General features: G+C 38.0%; 1 protein-coding gene across 1 annotated transcript; it reads left to right on the forward strand.

The window, feature by feature from the left end:
- The first annotated feature begins 11,239 nt into the window (after positions 1–11,239).
- LOC127011788 (uncharacterized) lies at positions 11,240–12,676 on the forward strand. Its single transcript, XM_050889904.1, has 3 exons — positions 11,240–11,303; positions 11,353–11,773; positions 11,823–12,676. The coding sequence occupies exons 2-3, from the start codon at positions 11,540–11,542 to the stop codon at positions 11,952–11,954; spliced, it is 366 nt and encodes a 121-aa protein (XP_050745861.1). The 5' UTR covers positions 11,240–11,303; positions 11,353–11,539; the 3' UTR covers positions 11,955–12,676.
- The last annotated feature ends 1,693 nt before the right edge of the window (positions 12,677–14,369 follow it).

Raw genomic sequence — 14,369 nt, forward strand, 5'->3', positions numbered from 1 at the left:
ACAGAGCCGAATAACGACAGTTGGACATTTAATCTCAGCCACATCTATAGTCTCCTTTCAATCGGAACACAACAGTATAGGTATTAATTTTTAAAAGAATCTTCAAAACAATTATAATTTTGGGTCAGCTTTTTTTTCAGAAAATAATTACTTAATTTAAGGGCATTTTTTTATTTTTTGGGTGATTTTAGTTTATGGTAACTATTTTCTACATTTAAGCGAAAACTTTTAAGAAAAACTTTCTTTATTTTAGAAAAATTTTCTTAGTTTTAGAAATAACTTTCTTGTATTTAGAAAAAATAAATTTGATGGCGATTTTCTAAAATTAATGGAAAAATTTATTTTTAGTGTAAAGTCTGTGTGTATCAATATGTCTTCAGGTCTTGCCGTGCATCTTAATAATTTCGCCAAAAGATTTGCGTTTATAATTTCCACATAAACTTTTTGGAACGTAATCTAAGTCATTATGCAAATATAATACGTTCTTTTTAGTTCAAAAGTATTCTTTAATTATTTCTTGTGCTAAAGTTTCTGTCATTTCTTTATTAATAATTTTAATCTTTCATTTGTAAAAGTTGTGCGTTACTTTACTTGTATCTTAATTTCTTTTAAATAATTCGATTTGTCGGTAAAAATAGTAAAATGGTCTTTCAATTATAGAAATATAATTCTGGTTGACTTCTAGAGCACTTTGGGCTGTTGCTTCTGCATAACTGCTTGTTTCTTCTGGTATGTTTTCCTCAAAATTATCTCTAAACATAGTTTCTACAATTTTAGTCCTGGATGAAGCTACAAACTTTTCCTTTTCTGGTAAATATTTATTTTGATAATCATATTTGTTTAATTTTATTTGGATTCTTATATTTCATATTTGGTTAAACTATGTTGTTTAGCCAAACTAAAGGTTTGTGATCGATTAATATTTCAAAAGACCTCCCGAAAAAATATAATATATCTTAAATATTTGGTGTCCACATGATTACTAAAAGTTCTATTTCAATTGTAGCATATTTATTTAATGTTCATTAAGAGTTCTGCTGGCATAACAGATTGGTTTATGACTTTGTGATAATGCTGCTTTTCTCACCATATTAATTGCGTCCGCTGTTAAAGAGAATTGTTTACTAAAGTCGAGATAAATTAAAATGGGGCCGGATGTAATTAAGACCTTTTTTTCAAATGCTGATGATATTTGCAAAGTTTGGTATGAATTTTCAATAAAATACACATACTCCTAGAAATGATTTCCTTCCTTTTGGAGTTTTTGATATCGGGAAATTACGATGGCACATATTTTCTTTGGGTTTGCTTTTATACCTGTAGTTACTATGAGACCTAAAAACTCTGTTTCTTTTTTCATAAATTCACATTTATCTAATTATAGCTTGAAATTCTTATCACGTAATTTTTTGAATACTTTTTTCATTGATAAATATGTTTTTCCCAATGAATGGAAAAAATTAAATTATCTTTTAGATATACTAAATAATCTTTATAGATTAAATTATCTAATAAATTGTTTATAAATACATACATAAGACCAAATGGCGTTTGGATTTGATGGTATCCTTCGGCTAAATCGATAGTAGTGAAATATTGACACCTTTCCAATTCGCCTAATATTTCATCCATTTTGGGTATCGGGAATTTATCATTGACAGTGATTTACGAATTATTCCCCGTTCAATCATTTAATTATTTGCTTGTCAAGTTCTTCATCGAAAGTTTGAGGGTCTTCGTATGGTTTTTTATATACTGGGTCTTCATGCTTTGTTTGTATCCAATGTTTTATTGTGGTCTTATCCTTTTTTACATCATTTTCACCATACTTTATATAAACTAATGTGTCTCCTAACATCATTTCCTCTTCGTAATATATGAAAATCAATTATGATTGTCAGAAAATGTATGTAAATAGAATTTTTGTTTAGTTGGACAGATTTTACAGAGATCTATTATTATTCTTTTATTTAATTGCATTGCATTTTTTGTATACGAGTACACTTTTAACTTTTCTTCCTGTTCTTTATATACTCCAACATTTTTCGTCATTAGATTGATAGATGACCCTTTACCTTTCATGGCTCTAAGGAGTTTTCCTTTAATCATTACTCTGACATATCGGCAACACTTTTAATATCCGAGGCAGTTTACTGAAAATTGACATTGATCCTATTCTGTGCACTTTCATTCTCCCTTTGTGTTTTAACAAGTGCATTCAAAGAAATTTTTGAAGATGATGGAAATGTAAAGAGTTTTTGGCACTATCTTGGTTTTGATTTTTGTTAAACTCGTGAATATCTTGATTGATTTCTATTTGGTAAACCTTGTGGATTTTTGAGTGATTTTAATTATTATTATCTCTTGAATTTTTATTGTTGTTCTAAGTAACATAACCATGCGAATGAGAATTATATTTTTGATAATAATAATTTTGATGTGTAATTCCCGAATTCCTTCGATTATCCTGTTGTTTGGGTTTATAGTTATCGAAAGGCTCTGCATCCTAATGACCTAAAACCATTGCTACTTCTTTTAAATTGGCAAGTGTGTTGATATATTTTTTGGATAAGTAGTTATAGAATGTACCAATATGTTTTTTCGATACAATCCTTAATTGCGCGTATTGACCGATTTTTCACTGATCAGGATAAACTAGTTCAATATTATTACTCTTTAGTTGATCACTATCGTCGACTTCCTAAAAAGGACTTTGAGATCCTTTTGACTCCGCCAATTAAATGTTTGATTTAAAAAAAAACTTTATTTAACTTATGCTTAAACTGATTCTAAAGGAGGAAGATGTGGTATGTTCATATATCGAATGCACACTGTACCCTTCAAAACATTAATAATATTCATATTATTACAAACATTATACACAATTTCAATTCCCAAAACAGTTCCATTAGTAAAAAGTAATATGATAGCAGTTATTACAAACATTAAACACAATTTGAATTCCCAAAACAGTTCCATTAGTAAAAAGTAATATGATAGCAGTTATTACAAACATTAAACACAATTTCAATTCCCAAAACAGTTCCATTAGTAAAAAGTAATATGATAGCAGTTGAGTGAACTGAGGCTGGCAAGTGCCAAGTCGAAATAGACATGCGCGACGTATGACCATGTGAAGTACGAATAAATGTTATAGAGTTCAGAATCATTGAATAAAAAGAAACCAAACCAGAAGGTTGTGAAATCATATTGGCGAAATCGGAGGATCGATGCTTAAAACGTATACTATTAAATCGGGTAGTTTGGAGCTTGTTCTAGGTTTTTAAAATTGAATTATAGAGTTTCTTTCCTTTTGAAGTTACGTGACTCCATAAACTCATCTTAAGTTGTAGTAAAGCGAAGGAGGCAGTATATGGCGTCTAGGGTAAGTCGGTTGCCAGTATTTAGTTGTAATTTTATAGATGAGGCCTGTAGGCTACGTGATAGTGGTGCTCAATAGGGCATTTGGATGATTAGTTTGAAATTGAGCATAAGGTCGATATTATTGTCGAGTGGTAATTGAACTGAAACGTCGTTAACGTTCCATGTAGATGTGTAACTAATTACTTGGATTATTGTAAAAACAGCATTTGAATGTGTTTATCAACGACATAATTTCCGTAAGGCTTTGCTGTAGACAGGTCCTAAAGTTGCTTTTTCGGTGCTTCGGCGATTGGTGCATCTGAGCCGTGTTCGGTTCTTGAATTGCTGATTGCACGGATGAACTTTTTGAGACAAAGATAGGCAGCCCTGATTTTAAAGAGCTTGTGAATGGTTGTCAGTTTGTCCGATACAATACACTTATGCCAACGGTTTTTCCAATCCTCAAAGCACTTCCCATAAGCACTTCTCGGTATAGCCTTTAGCTCTTCCAGCGTCTCTTCAATCGTTCCAAATCTCCGTCCTTTCATAGTTCTCTTTAGTTTTGGGAACAAGAAAAAGTCACATGGGGCCAAATCCGGTAAATGTGGCGGCTGAGGCATTATTGTGGTGTTGTTTTTGGCCAAAAAATCTCTCACAAGCAAATATGAGTGAGCAGGGGCATTATCGTGATGCAAAAGCCATAAATTGTTTTTCCACAATTCTGCACGTTTCTTTCGTATTGCTTCTCGCAAACGGCGCATAACGTCCAGATAATACTGTTTACTGACCGTACTACCATATGCTAAGAACTCCTGATGCACCACGCCATGGTAATCGAAGAATACAGTGATCAAAACTTTGACATTTGATCGAACTTGGTGTGCTTTTTTCGGTCTTGGCTCACCTGGGCTCTTCCATTGTGACGATTGGGCTTTGGTTTCGATATCATAACCATATACCCATGATTCGTCACCAGTTATGACCCTTTTGAGTAAATCTGGGTCGTCGTTGACGTCATCCAACAGCTCTTGAGCGATGATCTTGAGCGATGCGACGGTTCTTTTGGTCAAAATTCAGCAATTTTGGAACAAACTTCGCAGACACACAACTCATGCCCAAAACTATTGAAAAAATTTCATGGCACGAGGCAAGCGATATACCGACATCTTCAGCAACTTCTCTGATAGTGATTCGATAATTTTCCAAAACAATTTTCTTCACTGCTTGAACGTTCTCATCAGTTGTTGACGTGCTTGGGCGTCCAGAGCGAGGCTCGTCATTGGCATCTTCCCGGCCATCTTGGAAGAGTTTGTACCACTTGTAAACATTTTTTTACTCAGAACAGTTTCACCGTATGCCACTGTCAACATTTCAAGTGTTTCGAAGCACTTAATTTTATTTTTTACACAAAATTTGATGCAAATCCTTTGATCCATATTTTTCGATAGCAAAAAATCGCTGAGCACGCAAAACAACTTGTAACCTTTACGCCTCTCACGACTAAGCAAAAAAGGGGACTCAATTGAAACTTGGTACAGATGTTAGGGAAGAGTGTACCAACATAACAAAACAAAAAAATCGATAATCAAAAATATGTTGCCCGCGAAATTTGAAAAGTCAACTTACTTTTTGAACATACCTCGTACTCATGTCAAAGTTATTAATCAAAGTTATTATAAACGGACACATTTACCAGATTTGCGCATCTTACACTGCTTAAGCATTGATCTTTTTTTGTACGTATCCAAAAAATCTAAAAAATCGATTGGAATAGACTATTATCAATTAGTAAATTCGAAGAAGAAAGCAAGGAAAGAAATAGAAAGGAAATCGTACATTCACCCCGACGACTTCTCTTGAGAATGTGTTCCGCAAGCGGCGTCTCGCAGCTCAGCGTCAAGCCCTCACGCGCCGCTCCACCCCAATATGCGCAGACCTTAAAAGGAGAAACTTGACATCTCTAACTTTTGGAAATACTAGATAGTTTGGCGATAAAATTGTTATAAATAACTAAATTAAAATAAATTCCGTTTTTTAAGTTTTTACTTTATGCTTGTGTTTAGATGTACAATTTTTAAAAAGAGTGCGGAGTGTAAAAAAAATTAGGAAAATGTATTCATTTATTAGATCTTATAATACATTTATCTCATAAATATCAGAAATTTGGTTTGCTGTAGGCCGATCGTCACTAGATTTTTACCTCGTTCAAAGGTGTTTCTGTTTTATATATATGTACATGATCAGTTGAAAATAACCTTTTAAGTCCATCAAATATACTGTTTCGATTGATGTTTATAGTTTCTTTGATAATAATAATAATTTTTTTTTAAGAAAATTGGAATTGTATTTGAAACAGATCCAAACTTGAATAATAGTTATAACAGTTACTCGTAGAATAAAAGGGTATACTAGATTCGTTGGAAAGTATATAACACGAATAAGGTATGTTTAAAAAGTTCAGGCAAAGCAAAAGCCCTGCCGCCGCTAAGGGAAGACTGAGTGTGCGTCAAACTTATTCTATTGAATAATTAAAAATTTAAGGAATTTCCCGATATGTCACTCCTTTGACTCTCCAATTCTTCTCAAAATCAATTTATACCTTAATTCCGATTTAATTGCAGAAACCTTTAGGAGCGGCGTTTTTCCACACAGCAGTTTTTAAATAGACTTTCTGAGCGCTTTGTTAGAATGAGTTCTATGCCTAAGATCTCAAGTTAATTAAAAAGAAAACTTAAAGCCAAAAAAGTAATGGCCTAATTAAAAAGTTGTTGCCAAAAATTACGCCAGGGAGAAAAGTGGATAAAGACAGAATATATGGATCAATCGGCCGTATTATATTTGTTTTTCATCCACAAATCTTATCAAGCGCCATATAAACCAGATTAGTCCAACTGATCTCGATTTTTCGATTTGTTAAATATTGGATCTATTAACGGCTCTATTAATTTTGGTTAAAGCCTTTGAGAGTCGTTAACGTTTGATATACAACACGTTAAAATGTTGTGGCGATCATGCTTTCTGCCATCTGGCGTCTCTGGAACGACCTCAGAACATATATATCAAAAAACTCTCTGGTCACACACTCCTTTTAAGCACCGCGCTAGAAAGCTCAGAAACTCACTCACATGTAACAAAGTACAAAATACACATAAACCATAAATTAAGCCTACCAGTTCTGCGTTTTACTTAAGTGCAGAACTCACTGTGGCTTGAAACCAAATTATAACTGGTGATCCGACGATTCGAACATCTGTAATTAAAAGGAACGCACCACGTCTTACCCAGAACTTCAACATAACCTCAAACAACGCCGGATAACGAAGACTTCGTCGACGCGAAGGAACCATTGCAAATTCCTTATCCAGGTGCTGTTAACTCGGTATTCGCCAAGATGCCCTTCAACTGCACATCGAAATGTTTTCCACCGAACTGGAAAGCTGGTTTTTGCTGCAAGTCCTCGTAAGCAGCAGTAATCGCGTATGCTGTTCCCAAATACCTGGATCAAGTGCACGACCTTGTCAATAACCCACCACAAGCCAACCCTTACTCAACCCTTAAGCAAGCAATTTTGTCCAAATTTGCCGAATCAGAGATGGTGCGCCTCGACCGACTTGCTACAGGAATTCAACTAGGTGACGGTCGTACAAGCCAACTACTCAGCCAATTTCAGCAAACTAACGCCACCAATCACGAATCAGTTGTATGTCGCTACTGGATCAAGCTCTTACCACCTCCTGCGCGTGCTGTTATCGTGGATCTCCTCAAAAGCTCTGCCAACATAACCCTTGCGCAGCTTGCAACTGCTGCCGATGCTGTGATGGATTCCTTTAATTACGACACTGCGGATAACATGTGTGCAGTATCACAACAAAACACCCACCACGCTTTGCAGAAGGATCGCATCACAAAGCTAGTTAAACGCAACAAGATAAGTCACCTCCTTGGCACCACCAATCAGCAACGCTGTGGGAGCTACAATCGATCGCCCAGCAACAACAGCTTCCGGAGTCCAGGGACAATTTTGCTGGTACCACAACAAGTACGCTGACAGTGCCCAACGTTGCATCCAACCATGCGCTTTCCATGCCAACAACAGTTCAAAAAAAAGGGCAGCTCCGACGGTCGTAACCCTAACGCCTTACAACACTACTCATTGCTTAAAGTAAACACTGAAGCAGACGTATCTGTTATACCACCAAAAAAAATTAATCGACACATTAAAGCTAATGATAACCATACACTATTCGCAGCCAATGGAACATCCAAACTTATGGTACCACCCTTTCACATGGATTTTTACCATAGCCGATACGAAAATCGCAATCATTGGTTCATATTTCTTGCAGCACTTAATCTCCTGGTATATCTAAAAAACTCAAAGCTAGTTGATGCCGAAACAAGCCTATCATGCTTCTGTATGTTTAGTCAACAATCAATTGCGGAGATCAGGACATATAACATTCTCCACGCTGTTCAAAGAATTTAAGGCCTCACAGAGCTTAACTCATCTTCTGCTCAAGCAACAACCGCCAACGTCACACACTGCATTGAAACCAAAGGCTCTCCACCATTCGCCAGGCCCAGAAGACTAACACCAGAAAAATTCCAAGCAGCAAAAAGTGAGTTCCAGTATTTGATCAAACTTGGCGTTTGTCGCGAATCAAAAAGCCCTAATGCCTCCCCGTTACACATGGTCCGAAAGGCTACTGGTGAATGGCGTCCGTGTGGCGATTATCGAGCTCTTAATGCGCAAACCATCCCAGATCGTTATCCTTTACCACACATCGGTATCCTTTACCATACATACTGCACACACATATTTTTCGATCTAAACCGAGCATACCATCAAATTCCCAACGGCACTCGAGATATCCCCAAAACGGTCATAACTACTCCTTTTGGATTATTCGCATTCACCCACATGACTTTCGGGCTGTGCAACGCGGCATAGACAGAGATGAATTTTGAAAAACCAGAAAAAGCCTCTCCGCGACAACTTCGGCAATTTTATTTCATTAGCCACTACCTCTATCGTGCAGGTGACTGGAACTGAAAACAATACAGTGGGCACGCTTTCCCGCATCTCAACCATCGAACACAAAATTACCGACTACAATCAACTCAGCATCGCACAAGCAAGTTGCGAAGAACTTAAACGGCTACTGAACGACAACACCACAGCATTGCAGTTAAAGTCAATAAGCATTCCCAACTCTAAAAACTTTATAATTTGCGATCTTTCTACTTCCAGCGTGCAACCTTTTGTTCCAAAGCCTCTCAGGAAAATCGTCATCAGCAAACTACACAACATTTATCACAGTGGAGCTGGATAAACAATAAAACTTATCAAGCAACACTTCGTATGGCCCTCAATGCTAAAGGAGATTTCTCATTTCTCGTTATCGCTCGCCTGCACAAAGATTCGACCTCATTAATTTGGACAACAATAACAATCATTGACTGTTATACACGTTGGCCAGAAGCCATCACAATCGAGGACATGCAAGCCAACACGGTAGCTTCAGCACTCATCGGCTCGTGGATCTCAAGATTTGGAGTTCTAGCCCGCATCACAACATATCAGGACAGACAGTTTAAGTCCCAATTGTTTCACGAATTGTCACGACTACTAGGAATAGATCACCTCCGCACAACAGCGTAACACGCTTCAGCATTCAAACCAGACATCCATACAACCTGAGCACAACTTGTGTACGGAACAACCCTTCGTCTTCCAGGAGAATTTTTTCATCAAAAGTCCAATTTCCAACCGCAAACTTACTTCGCAAAGAAACTGGAGGAAATCATGGATGGAACCTTTTGAAGTAAAAGAAAAGCAATCCAAATACTTTCCCATAAGCACCGGCACTCAAAGAATCTAAAGTCAACAGTATGCTTTCTGTCATCTGGCAATCCACGTCTTTCTACGCAACGAAACCGTCCGGGGATACCCTCTGCCGCCTTACGATGGAACCTTTTGAAGTGAAAGAAAAGCAATCCAAATACTTTCCAATAAGCACCGGCACTCGAAGAATTAAGGTGTCTTTAGACCGACTCAAGCCAGCCTTCATCGAAACTCAGCAGCCAATTATTCCACACTCGAATCCATCAAGTGACTCTAAAGTCAACAGAATGCTTTCTGCCATCTTGCATCTCTGGAAACTCCTCAAAACATATATATCAAGTAACTCTCTTTTTAAGCACCACCCTAGAAAGCTCAAAAACTCATTCACATGTAATAAAGTACAGAATACATATTAACCATAAATTAAGCCTACTACTTCTGCCTTTTACTTAAGTGCAGAACTAACTGTGGTTTGAAGACAAAACATAACGTTAATAATAAAAAAAGACTTAATTTTGTTCATAGAATACAAAACTGCCTTAGCGTTGAACTTGTTTTTATCGTATCCAAACATTAATAAGCTTAATAAAATAATTATAATAAAAAAAGGATTAATTTAGTTCATAGAATACAAAACTGCCTGAGCGTTGAACTTGTTTTTATCGTATCCAAACATTAATAAGCTTAATAAAATAATCTATAGTTCTACCATATTTTAAATTTTCCAAAATGGATCTAACAATTTCGGCTTAAGTTGTATAGCTCTTGAGATTCACCTTTTATAGTTATGTATCAACTCCAATATTTACCAGTTCAAATCAATCTAACACTTCCTGAGAATTGATCGATTTTTTGATGAAGATGATGTTTAACAGGTTATTACAAGAATTTTAAGTTTTACCAATGTTAAAGTTATGTTAAAGTCGTCCGATTTTTATTAAATTTAACTCAAAACTCCTAAAAAGAACAAAAAATAATATTTTCAATATTATAAAATAATATGTAAAAAACACCGAGTCTATAATTTGCTTCACATTATTTTCCCACCAATTTACCGATCGTTCTGTTACGAACTATCATTTTTCGGTGGCATTGCCGCTGACTCAGTCTTCTTCAGGGCAGCGTATCCCATTAGGTGGCATTAGCTACAGCTCGCGACATAAAATAATCGACAACTCCGCTGCTTCACATCACTGAAACTATCATTATCACTGAGAACAAAATTATTAATGTTTTACACGACCGCTTTCTCCCTACCATGGGTACCCTTTATATGCTGCTGGGCACCACCTAAACGCGAACGGGCGGCGACTACGGCGGTTCCATCTCCCCTACTGGGACAATTTACTCACACATTGTGGGTTTTACAAACATTTAATAAATTTGGTAAGTACAATAATTTATATTCGTGTTCCTCCTAACCGATCTATCCTTCTAAGTCTTCATGACCAAGACTTGGCCACCGTCTTGTGCGTCTACATGCGTTTTGACTGGGAAATACTGGATGTCGTCGGCGAGGATGGCGAAGGCGTTCTCGGCTGGTCTTCCGTGCGTGACGCTGGTGACTGACAGCCAAATTGTGGGTAGTATGAAGAGTATTGTAGTAGAACTCACAAGTATGTAGTCGAACTTACGAGTAAATCTTCGGGGGCCATTTGCGTCGGTACCCTGATTGCCCTATAAATTAATAATAATAAATACCGCACTCTACTCCACATGAGTGCAATTTAAGATAATCTCGGAGCGAACCGGGACTAATCCTAAGGGCTCGCCTATCATAGCGGTCTCGCTTGCCCCCTCCAGTTGTTTCTGCCCCTTGGCGTGGATTACTCGCAGCTTGTTCTTGGTCTGCATTCCTGCCATTTTATGGTCGACCACTGACCTGAGTCGTCTGGCTAACTTGTAGCTGGAACCGTTGAGGAACATGTGATCGCCGAATACTGTGAAGAACGGCGCTTCTCCTGTGGCCAAATGGATAGTGTTTCGGATGGCCACCTCGTCCATCCTGGACCAAGAAGCTGCGAATTGCGGCCAAAGCATTCCTATTTACCTTCTCCGCAGCATTGCTCTGTGGTGAGTATACTGGAATCTTCAGGTGCTGTATACCGAGCATTGCTCTGTGGTGAGTATACTGGAGTCTTCAGGTGCTGTATACCGAAGCCGTCCATTATCTCCTCAAACGCCTTGGATACGAACTGCTTGCCGTTTTCCGAATGTATCGTTTCAGGCACTTTGAGCTCGTGAAATACCTCTTTTAGAAAAGTTCACTATGTTCGCTGCCGTGGAATAGCCTTTCCGTCTGTAACCTTCCTCCGATTTCGACCTGTCCGAATGAGCACGCTCATCAGGCAGTGCGTCAGACTTTTCGGGATCCACATCTTCCATTCGGATCCTTCCAATTCCTCATCCGATTTCCTCGTCCTTTCAATTTTCTCTTCGACCACCTTTTTGCTTCGTCGGCGACATCGGATACGGACGATCTTTGAAGTCCCGAGCTCCTTCCATCAGCTCAATGGAGAGGCGTGGAGAGGTACGCTTGTGACTCCGAGGCCATCCCTTTCAAAGGTAGGGAACGCCTCTTTGACATTATATACTGTCAGCTTTTCCTCCGCAGAAAGGCTCCAGGATCCTCCTTTACCTCGTCTTCATCTTCCTGATCGGCGTAGTGCAACATCTGACTGGCATGGATTTCTTCAGCTTTCTTGACACTTCTCGCCACTGGCTTCCCCACAACGGATGGTGCTAGTCCGAACACCTGTCAGAAGTCGACTCCGAAGGGCGCTCTTTGCTCCAAGTATGGACTGCCCAGTCAACCGCTTTCCGCGCAATCGGAATATTTCGGCATTATTACGCCAAGTCTACCGCACCGGAAACAAATCCGAATCCGGAATCCGTCCTTCGCAGCAACGCAAGTCAGGAAGGAATGCCTCGCTGAAACGCAACTTGCTCTGCTGCAAATAGCATGGATGTAGTCATCCGAGGTCTCTCCCGGCTGTTGTTCATTCTGAAGCAGCTCGTGCAGCCTCTCGTGTTTCGTCTGATGTCCACGGAACCGCTCCATCAAAGCCCTGCGCAGCTTTGACCAAGTGTCCACATTGGATTGGCGTACGTATACCCAATATCACTCCTTTGCTCTGCCCGATAGGATGACGTGAAAGTTTCGCAGAACTTCATTTCACGGACACTGATGATGCCGCTACAGGAACTACTGACGGAATACGAAATCCTCCACAGAATTACCATCGTCCTCGCCGCCAAAGGAGAGGTTCCAGCGGTCTACTCGGACTTAGCGGTTTCCGTGTCGGGCTCCCGCTTTGGCATTTCCCCGCGGCTCGTCCCGGAAATCCAACGTCCTTCGGTCATCGATGCGCCACGGCCGTGCTTGGGTCACTCCTGCCTGTCGGATGGTACTCCAGTTCCTGGCTCAGGCTACCATCATCTACCAATGGTCAAGAGCGTTGTCTAGGTAATTCCGGCGGGCTTCGGCTGCATCTGTCTGGTTTGGCAACATGGCTGCTACTATACCCATATTTGCTGATCATCTTCGTTTCTGCCCCCGCCATATTACTTGGCCACTCCGAAAATTGGGTCATTGAGTGCCATTTAAGATAATCTCGGAGCGAACCGGGATTAATCCTCAGATGGCCACTGCTGCAACTGTCGCCCTATCGGCCCAATCTGTCAATAAAGTCACTCCCCTCATCGACTTCAACTGCAGCAGTTCCTATGACATTTATATGATAGATGCATCTGATTTTAATAAATTAAAATTCGAAGTTCATAACTAATTAAAAATGTGTTTTCCAAGCTTAGGAGGTTATATGTTAAAAAACACCAAAGCTATACATTTTTTCATATTATTTTCCGACCAATTTGCGATAGTTCGTATGAGAGCTATGTGATAAAGTCGTCCGATTTTGATAAAATTTAATTTGAAATTCATGTTATATGTTTAAAAAAACGGAATCTATAATTTGTTTCATATTATTTTCCCAAAAATTTTCCGCGCTTTTGAGTGGCAGCTATAAGATATAGTCGTCCGATTTAATTCAAAACTCAGAATTTATTAAAAAACGTTATTTCCAACCAAACTTATAATTTAAACAAATTTTTTCGATAATTTTTATGGGAGCTATAAAATATAGTTGTCCGATTCAGCTGGTTCCAACTTAAATACTGGAAAGAAGACTTTCGGGAAAGTTTTAGGCCCATAGGTTAAAAACTAAGAGACTAGTTTGCGTAGAAACGGACGGGCAGACAGACGGACATGGCTAGATAGACTCGTCTAATAATGCTGATCAAGAATATATATACTTTATATGGTCGGAAACGTCTCCTTTACTGTGTTGCGACTACTGAGTGAAATCAATATACCCTCTTCAAGGGTATAAAAAGGACATTAGGTCTTTTAAAAACAGTTTAGGGTTAAAAAAAATAGGTCAACCGCCTTTGAGGTTTCTAAACTGTTGTTCCTAATGCTTAACATCTTAATAAAATAATCTTTATTTTGGAGTGGGAAAATAAAAGTAATTTATCAACAAGAAAAGCCAAAATTACCAGTAAAAATATTTAACGAACAAACATTCGGCTTGTGAAGGTGCCGCCCATTTAGAAATCGGCAAAAATTCCAGTGACAGCCCCAAACAGCAAGATCATGACTTTCTTTAAAAGCACAGACACAGATGCTTTCTTAAGTTTGGTTATTATGTGCCTAAATTTGGATCTGTTACACTATAGAGTTTTGAAAAAATACTTAGATTCCATATTTTATAAATCGTGGGCTTAAAAGTTAAAAAAGTATGTCTGTAAATGCATTTTAAATATTTATTTTAATATTTAAAATAATTTTGCATTTTGTAATTCCTGTTGAGGGTTAGTAAATAGCGGGGAACAGATACATACATGCCCAAAGGTTTGAATAGACCAAATATATGGGATACTTTAAATGCAAATCTGTAAAAGGGCAATTTTTCGATTTATTGACATGCATAAAATTAAATAAAATTAAGTACAAGTTCAAAAGATACCTTTATTTCAAGTATTAAAGTTGAGTTATTTTAAGACTCGATTCGTCTGATATCAGAAGCTATGATTATGATCCTAACTAACAAAATATTCTGCCGTGAACAACAACGCGCTAAACGGTAAAATAATAATTTTG

Source organism: Drosophila biarmipes, unplaced genomic scaffold (assembly GCF_025231255.1).
Source record: "Drosophila biarmipes strain raj3 unplaced genomic scaffold, RU_DBia_V1.1 ptg000008l, whole genome shotgun sequence".
Taxonomy (NCBI): domain Eukaryota; kingdom Metazoa; phylum Arthropoda; class Insecta; order Diptera; family Drosophilidae; genus Drosophila; species Drosophila biarmipes.

Excerpts from the sequence above, each read along its gene's own strand:
- LOC127011788 (XM_050889904.1), top strand. The coding sequence starts at position 11,540 with ATGAGCACGCTCATCAGGCAGTGCGTCAGACTTTTCGGGATCCACATC. Across the intron at positions 11,774-11,822 it reads CGAGGCCATCCCTTTCAAAG|AAAGGCTCCAGGATCCTCCT; the intron begins GTAGGGAACGCC and ends TTTCCTCCGCAG.